The 9170-nt window shown below is 46.2% G+C and overlaps 1 protein-coding gene across 3 annotated transcripts; it reads left to right on the forward strand.

Moving 5' to 3' along the window:
• The first annotated feature begins 1084 nt into the window (after nucleotides 1-1084).
• On the forward strand, nucleotides 1085-6030 carry ZDHHC12 (zinc finger DHHC-type palmitoyltransferase 12). 3 transcript variants are annotated; one of them, XM_042480482.1, is made up of 5 exons: nucleotides 1085-1257; nucleotides 2465-2601; nucleotides 3502-3588; nucleotides 4272-4438; nucleotides 5211-6030. In XM_042480482.1, the coding sequence occupies exons 1-5, from the start codon at nucleotides 1152-1154 to the stop codon at nucleotides 5521-5523; spliced, it is 810 nt and encodes a 269-aa protein (XP_042336416.1). In that variant the 5' UTR covers nucleotides 1085-1151; the 3' UTR covers nucleotides 5524-6030. The 3 variants fall into 3 exon arrangements, with proteins under 3 accessions (XP_042336416.1, XP_042336417.1, XP_042336419.1); XM_042480483.1 differs by having other exon boundaries at nucleotides 4275-4438; XM_042480485.1 differs by lacking the exon at nucleotides 1085-1257 and adding an exon at nucleotides 1282-1406.
• The last annotated feature ends 3140 nt before the right edge of the window (nucleotides 6031-9170 follow it).

The raw sequence follows: 9170 nt of genomic DNA on the forward strand, positions 1-9170 counted from the left end.
TCTAGACGAACGATCTACAAGACATGGGACTGGGAACTGCAGTCGATACCGAAGCCTCTGGATCGGCCCCCTGAGCAGCCGCTGGGGCTCTACATCTGGCAGAAGGCTCCTTGCGGCTCGATCTCGGTGTAGGAGAAGCTGAACAGGCCCATTTAGAGGCTGGACGATCGGAGGACTTATCCCTCTTGGAGGAAGACTGTCCTTGGTATGTTTCCATTTGGAGGACCTACTAGCCTCAGAACTATAGTCCTTTGAGGATCTTTCTTTGGCCTTATCAGACATCTTAGGATCTTTGGAGGCCTTTTCCTTGGGTTTAGACTTGTCCTTACTTGAGGAGGACGAATGGGCCTTAGGAGAGCCCTCCAAGGCGGGAGCAGAGGCCGGTCTCAAGGCCTGGCCCCAGAGTGCCGCCTTCAACTTCAGGCCCCTATTCTTGAGGGCCTGCGCAATCATGGACTTACAGCAAGGACATGTCTTGGGGTTATGGGCTTCCCCCAAACAGAAAAGACAGGACTTGCGGTGGTCCGAAGTAGGGATTTTAGCCCCGCGTCGTTTGAAGGAATCCACCTTCTTCATTGTAAAATCACTTGACGTCAGAGTAGTCAAACAAGCTGTTGAGTCTAGTTGCTAGCACTGCGGATGAAGGCAACTGAGCAAAGAGTGGGAACGCTAAGGGACTATATAAAGGCAGGGGGAGCTGCCGGCAAAAAGTTGCAATCTGAAGTTTGCCCGGTGATTCCAAAACTGTAGTTTTGTGAGACGTTTAGCCTCCTCTGTCAGAGAGCTCTGGAGCCACAATAAACTTCAATTCCCAGAATTCCATAGCAGGGAGCCAGGGCGTTTAAAGCGGTGTCAAACCGGATTATTCCTGCAGTGCGGACGCATATACTTCTGACATGGAACCTCTTTTCCTCGCTTTCCGTCCTTGAAGCCACAATTGGCTACCATTCCCTCGTCACTGGCCAATCAGAATCTTTCTCTCTCCAGCCACGCCCCCTTCTCTGCATAACAACTCCTTTCCGTCCAATCCGCGTGCGGGGGGCGTGGCCTCAGTACTTCCGCTTTGAGCCACTCTGAACTAAGGCGGCGGTGGAGGCGGTTGTTTTTGTCGCTGCTCCTGGCGCTGGAGGCTCTCTCTCTTCGGGCGGAGGATGCGGCGGCGCCTGGGGCTGCTTTCCCGGGGAGGGTGGGTGGTTCGGGCGGCCCAGACGGGGCTCAGCTGGGGGGTCACGGCGGTGCTCTTCCTCCACCCGACCGGTGAGTCCTTTCCCCGGTCTAGAGGCTGGACTGCAAGGCCCATCATCCCCAGAAGCAGCTCCCAACCCCACCCCTGGACTGCCACTCCCATCATCCTCACCACTGGATGGAGGAAGGGAAGGGGAGAAGAAAGATAGAGAAGGAGGAGGGTAAGGAAGGAAGAGGGAAAAGGAAGGAGGAGGGAGAGAAAGAAGAGGGAAAAGAAGGAAAGGGAGAAAGAAAGAAGTGGGTAAGGAAGAAAGCGGAAAAAGGAGGAGGAAAGAGGAGGGAAAGGGAGGAAGGAAGAAGATGGGAAAGAAGGTAGAAAGAAAGAAGTGGGTAAGGAAGAAGGAGGGAAAAGGAGGAGGAAAGAAGAGAAAGAAAAAGAGGGAAGGAGGAAAGAAGAGGGAAAAGGAGGTAAGAGGGTAAAGAAGAAGGGAGGGAGGAAGGGGGAAAGAAGGAAGGAAGATATGGGAAAGGAAGGAAGGAAAAGAAAAAAACAAGGAAAAGGAAGAAGGAAAGGAAGGAAGGAAGAAGAAGGGAAAGAAGATAGGAAGAAGGGAAGAAAGAGAAAAAAGAGGGGGGAAAGGAAGGAAGGAAGGCGACAAGGAAGGCAGTCCCTAGGGGCTGGACTGGCATGGCCCTCCTGCTGGGGCTCAAACTACAGGAGAAGCAATTCCAGTTCAACATTAGGAGGAACTTCCTGAGAGTAAGGGCTGTTTGACAGTGGAAGACACTCCTTCCTCCGAGTGTAATGGAGCCTCCTTCCTTGGAGGTCTTTAAGCAGAGTCTGGATGGCCATCTGCCAATGGGGATGCTTTCCATGGCAGAAGGGGGTTGGTCTGGATCAGGGCCCTTCTGTTCTCTTCCAGCTCTAGGATTCTAAGTGAACCCTTTTAGTTTCAACAGGCATTTGGAGATGACAGCTCAAAGGGAAAGGATTCTGTGATTGTATCCTGCAATTCTTCAGACATCCCTTTGGAAAGTTAGGGCCAGGGTCACGATTGGCATCTTTCTGGATCCTGTTATGCTCTGCCCCACCTGAAGCAGGGTGACCCAATGTCCTCCTTTTCCAAGACCTGCCCTACATCCCAACCTTCTGTCCAGGAAGAATTCCCAAATTAAATTTGAGTCTAGGTTCTCTTAAAATGTATTATTTTAGTGACCAAATTATATATTTGTTTCTAGTGTATGTTTATATCTTTACCATTTTCTCCTCCTTTTTCAGATCTACGGAGGCAGCTAGTGGAGGGGGAACTACTTCAGCCGCTGGTGTTTGTCTCCTTGGTTTTCATCTCGGTCTTGCTATACTACATGGTCTCCCTCATGGATCCTGGATATGTTGAGCACAACGAAGATGAAAAGGTACATTTGTGGGTGTTGAAGGCAAGCATCCTGTTCTGCACCATCCCTTGCAATTAACTATATATTGTACGCCTTCAAGTACTATATATATTAATGTATAAGGCTTGAAATTTTAGTCCAAAAATTGCCCCCCAAACACCTGAGTTATCTTATCCACGGATCAATACAAATATTGTACTTTAACTCTTATTTTAAAAGGGAACCATGCTGTGGTGAAAGGTAAGAGCATCATTTATACTGGAAGCTCTGACCTTCCTCTATTCTCTGATCTGTCCAGCTTTTAGGGTGAGTGCAAACAGTGATGCCTTCTGGAATTAAGTTCTTTGGCATGGTTTCCTTTTGCTTCACCCTTTACATCTTTTGATACACGCCCCTAATTTTACGCTCGACATATCCATGGGTCATATCAAAATCCATAAATTTGGTCCTCAGACCTGCCCTCCACTTATCCATGAGGTCGACTTATAGTCATGTATATATGATAGTTCCCGACTTACGGTGACCCTAAGCTCTACTCTGGTGCAGCAACAAACTACACTTCCCAGAATTGCATAACATTGAGCCATGGCAGTTAAAGTAGTGTCACACCAGATTATTTCTGCAGTGCAGCTGCAGCCTTCATACAAGTTCTTGACATGGGTTTCCATAGTGCTGATGTAGAGCATCTCCATGTGTGGATATTTCCACTAAAATGAGGGAATGTTATGTTGCACCCAAGATCTGAATAGCAGTTTATGGAGACATTTATTTTTTGCAACTCACAGCTGATATATTTTTTCTCTGAGCTTAGCTTCTAGCACTAAACTGTTTTTTTTACAGTGAGGATGTTAGCTGTTTTGGATTCCTCGAATAAGGCTTGACGTTCTTCAAACTCACATTTTCCATGCTCTCTTTTTGTAGGAGTCGGTGAGCAAAGAACAGAAAATAGTGATATCTCAGCATGTTCCTGCTGTTCAGCTCCGACGCTGTGGATATTGCATGCTGAAGGTAGGCATTTTGCACATGGGACTTTGTGAGTGCTGCATGGAATCAAACCCTGCTCTCCAGAGTCATAATCCAACACTCAAACCACTTTGTCGTGCTTGCTTCCCCAACACTATATCAAACTTGGGAAGCTCTGACAGTGAAGCTTCTTTTTCGAAAGGCATTTTACACTCATTTACCCTCTTTTCCTTCCTCTGTCTAGCTTAGTTTTTTAGCATCCCTGCCACTGCTTGCCACAGAGTGGCTCGCTACCAGGAGTAGTCAGGATGCATCAGCATTCTCTGTTGTGTCACAGACGTCTTTTTTATGGGATGTTACATGGCTTAAAATATAGCTTTTGGGAGATGGAGCAAAATCATCATAGTGACATGGCATCACAACAACATCTCCCAATGCAGGTTCTCTGCCATCAGCACCCATTTTACCAATTGTACGCATCACTTTGGGTGCCAGTCCCAGCCCAAAGGATGCAGTGCCACTCCTCTCTTAATACCCACCCATCTTCTTGTGTTCAGCAACAAAAAATTGAGAAGTTGTGTTGTTTTGTGCCCTTTTCTCTCTGTTTTGCTGTACATACATGTTCAGTAAGGGATTCTTGGGGTGCTCCTTTTTCAGAGGCTTTGTGCCTGTCATACCGATGGGTCCAGCATGACCCAAGGCTTCCTGCTCTCTCTCCTCTCTTGCAGCAGCCAATGCGAGCCAAACACTGTCGGGAGTGCCAGCACTGTGTCCGACGCTATGACCACCATTGCCCCTGGATCGAGAACTGCGTTGGGGAAAGGAACCACCCACTTTTCATTGTCTATTTGGCCGTTCAGCTCGGGGTTCTCTTGTGGGCTATGGTGGTGGCTTGGTAAGTAAATGGAGAGCTTCCTTCTCTTGACAGCAGTACATATGAAAGGGATCTAGGAGGTTTAGTTGACCACATGCTGAACATGAGTCAGCAATGCGATGCAGCAGCTAAGAAGGCCAATATTATTCTGGCTGTATCAATAGAAATATAGTGTCTAGAGTTCGAGGGAAGTGATAGTGCCACTCTATTCTGCTTTGGTCAGACCTCACCTGGAATCGAGTGTCCCGTTCAGGGCCCCGCAATTCAAGGAGGATTTGGACAGGCTGAAGTGTGTTTTGAGGAGGGCGACCAAAATGCTGAAGTGTCTAGAAACCATCAAGCCCTATGAGGATCGGTTTAGGGAGCTGGGTATGTTTAGGCTGGGGAAGAGAAGGTTAAGAAGGGTCATGATGGCTCTCTTTATATATTTGAAGGGATGCCGTATTCAGGATGGAGCAAGCTTGTTTCTGCTTCTCCAGGAAGCAATATATTCAAGCTGTGGGGAAAGAGATTCTACCTAAAACATTAGGAAGAACATCCTGGCAGAACTGTTTGACAGTAGATGCTCCTGCCTCTGAGAATGGTGAAGTCTCTTTGGAGAGTTTTCAGCAGAGGCTGGATGGCCATTTGTCGGGGGTGCTTTGATTCTGCATGGCAGAATGGGGTTGGATTGGAGGGCCCTTGGGGTCTCTTCCAACTCTATATTTCTGTGATTCCCCAACTTTGAATTGGGAGAGGGAATAATGACAATCAACAACTCCTTTTCCCCTTTCCTATTATTATTGAAATACAGGTCTGGCCTCCATTTTAAGCAGTTCTCATGGGCATGGCTCCAACACACCTTCTTCCTGCTCCTCTCCTTCCTGGTGATTGTTGTGTGCACTGTAATTGCGGTGCTGCTGCTGGGCTCCCACCTCTACCTAATCTCATGTAACACTACCACCTGGGAGTTCATGTCCCGCCATCGCATCTCTTACCTGAGGAAGTGCGAGGTGGAGAACCCATTCGATCAAGGGCTCTTCCTCAACCTCTGGAGGTTCTTCTGCTCATGCCATCTGGTCGCGTGGGAAAATCTATACCCCCAGGAGGAAAGCAGTGGGGCCTAAAGGCTCAGACAGGGCAGACTGCAAAACAAAACACTGCATTTTCTCCCAAGACATCAGAGGAAGAAGGAAAGAAGGCTGTGCTTTTTTCACCAGTGGATGAAGGTCTTTCCTACAATCTGAGACCAGGTGAGCTCTTTTGAGGAAGAGCAAATATGGGACGTTGACTCTGGAGGGTGGCATTTGCAGACTCTGCCACTCTGAGAAATGGAAGGGAGTGTCCAGGTTTCTGTGGCAAAAAAGGTTAGTGTGCCACCTAGGCAGGCAATGTTGCTGCTTGAAAGCCATACCCTTGAAGTGACAGTAGCAAATTTGGGAGCTTTCTCAAGGCAAGACTGACTTATTTATTACCATTTTAATGGTTGTGGAAACTTGTCTCCACACTTTTCACGTTGTGCCTTAAAAGCTGGCTGAAGGCTTAAGTTAAAAAAAAGCCTTTTAAAAAAAATTTAAAAACCGAGACTGTTATATGTTTGTTAATTTTTTTAATAAATTCAATGTGTAAGTTAAGAAATACTGCATTTTCAGATAGTTTCAGATAATGGGCTTGACTTTTGAGATGGAGGTTTCCTTAACGTGATAAGAATTCTGCCTTTGGCTTCAAACAAATTGCCCTTTTCTGATCAAACTCTTTGTACATGCAAGAGCTAGGTCAAGATTTGTTTTTACTGCAGTTCCCAGAATACCTCAGCTAGCATGGACATACTGGGGATTCTGGGAACCCTACACACACACCCTCCATGCCCAAAGTTCATTTTTTCTGACAGGCAATGGCTCTCTAAGGCTTCATCTGCATTGCCCCATACCCAAACTTTTTATTTCATTGACACTTAAATGGGGCAAGATTAGAACCTGAAGCCTTCTCTATATAAAGGTGTCCCAAAGCCAGCCTTTGTGACAAACCTTTGACTGCTGGATCTTAATGAAAAGTCAAAACAATCCCACTTTCCTACAACTGCCGGGATCCTTCAGCCATCATCACCAATAGTCATGTATGCTGGGGCATTCTAGAAACTGCAAAGCCTCCCACATTTCACAGAAGGAAATTAAGATACGAGTGACCCCTCTTTTCCCTCCCTTGGCTGAATTAAATTCAGATTTCTTGGCATTTTGAACTCAGTTTGCAGCAGCTGAAATAATCTAAGACCAAAGGAGGAAAACTGGAGAAGAAAGAATCTGATACTTTTTAAAAGCAGCTGAAAAAGTGGGATGAGATGATTAATAGGGAGCGTCTGTGCCGAATCAGGACACTTGGAAGATATAGATGCTGTAGTCCAAGAAAGGATCAGTTATAAACCCTGATTTTAACAACAGTAGGAGTGTGGATTACTTGCTGTAGTAATAATACAGTGCTAACCAAGAGACCAAGAGCCATCGTGTCATAGTGGTTTGCACATTGGACTATGGCTCTGGAGACCAGGGTTTGATTCCTGGTTGGCCATGAAACCCACAGGGTGACCCTGGGCAAATCAAATGCTCTCAGGCTCGAAGGGAAAGCCATGGCAAACCTCCCCTGAACCAATCTTGCCAAGAAAACTCCAGACCTTAGGGTTTCCAAAAGTCGGAAACGACTTGAAGGCACACAGCACACACACAACCAGGAGACCAGAACAAAACATGTCAGTAAAGCCATCCCTAATCTTGCCAAGAAAACCCCATGATAGGTTTGCTATAGTTGAAAGTGTCTTGAAGGCACATAAAACACACACAAAGCCATCACTGCCAGAGACCCTAGTTCAACAATGCTCCCCATTTTGTCTTTTGGAGTCAACGACAGTTCCTGTTGATGACATATAAAAGGGTTGCCAAGATCTCGATAGGAGGCCTGATGGTCTCCTATAGTCACCAAAGCAGCTATGCAGGGTGGAAGGGGCATTACTAATGATTTACTTGGGGGCTGAAGGTGTGCAGATGTAGGGAGAGGAGGAGTTGAAGGTCTAGGGGAAAGGGCTTGTGGAGGGAGTAGAAAGGGAGCATAATGTGGAAGAAAGTAGGGCAAAAAGGTTGGCAGCCAAGAGATGGATCAGACATCTCTTGCAGGACAACAGTACAACTTAGGGTTGTCAGTTCAGGATTGCCCCTGATTCTCAGGTTTTCAGACCAAAACCTGAAATCTTAGGGACCCGAGACCCTGGTGATGTCATTATGCATTAAGGAACAACTACACTTGATTACAACTTGTCATTCAACCATACATACACATACATATACTTAAATTATTTTTCCTGTTTGGAAATAAGACAGAAAACATGCTACCTGTCCCCAGATCAAGGTGAAATTGGAAGGATTATTTCTTCTTCCCTACTTTGGGAGATAGGATAAGGAACCTTTAAACTAGTACACATGCTTCTAGCCAGAAGGTAGATGCAGAGCAGAGGGTGAGTCCTGGTTCCACCACAACTGTGAGGGAAGGAGGAAGCTAACTTAGTAAACACACAGACTCCCTGGAGAGACTTCACAAGTTGCTCCAACAAATTATTCAAGCCTTTCAAATTGCAGTAGGCTGTGTTGTTGCTCTCCTAGATGAGCTGGAAATTTGCACAGAGCCCTTTGCTTTTGCCTGGAGCTGAGGCCTCCGCTTGGAAATAACCCATGAAAAATGGAGACTTGGGATGATTTGGAAACCCTGCTCCATTTGCCCTCCCCAGTGTAGAAAAGGACACAGTCCTTCATGCTTTTGCACCATTACACTCTTTGCAAAATGCTCAAGGGAGATGTATTTGTTTTTGAAAATTATTTGTTCACACAAGAAAGCAGTTTTATCTTTTGGTTTATTTCAAAGCAATTTTAAATAATTGGTCATTTGAAGACCATCCACAAGCCCTCACAATCTTTCACACACACCTACATGTTATCTTTCTGATTCCAGTTCAAGGGAGCTCGAACTGCCCTTCTCCAGGTTATTTTCTTACCTCCTTGCCGAAAGTTTAGGCAAGACAAGCTCACAGGCATAGAATCCATGGATTACATATAAGCCTAAGACAACTGCACTGCTCTGCCAACCTGATGACCCCCTTCAGATATTTGGGTTCTAGCTCCTACCACCCGGTTGTGCTGACCAGGGATCATGGGAACTACTGTATAGTCCAATGCACCTGGAATGCTATCTTAATAAGGAACCAGAGACCAAAAAACATCCCAGCTCAAATAGACGCACTGAAATGAGAGGGAAGTCACATTCATTTTAGTGAACCAATGGATCAACCTTGGTACTTTGAGAAGAACAGGAAATGTCAATGCTACTCACCAAGCACAGCTTTGCATGTGTGTGCATCAGCTCTGCTAGCAAAGGGACAGGAAAACAATAGAAGCTCTTTGTCTCCAAAATCTACTTGGGGAGTGATTATAATACATTATTCTTCATGAGTACAATGGGGACCCGGGCAAGGACAGAGGGCCTTTTCATGTACTACCCTGTGTGTAGGGCAAACACAATTTGTGCTGGGAAGGGGCAAACCAAACCTGGAAAAACGCAGGGGATCCTACAGCTCCTCCCACAACTAATACAATTAATATTTCCTACACTAAACATACTATGGCCTGAACTAACACGAAAGAAAATGCAGGGGGAGATTCAAATAGTCCTGGCAGGACATCGCACCTACACATGTCCCACTCCTAACCCTACATAAACAAGGGAGACAGGATGT

This window comes from Sceloporus undulatus, chromosome 7 (genome assembly GCF_019175285.1).
Source record: "Sceloporus undulatus isolate JIND9_A2432 ecotype Alabama chromosome 7, SceUnd_v1.1, whole genome shotgun sequence".
NCBI classification, from domain to species: Eukaryota; Metazoa; Chordata; class Lepidosauria; order Squamata; family Phrynosomatidae; genus Sceloporus; species Sceloporus undulatus.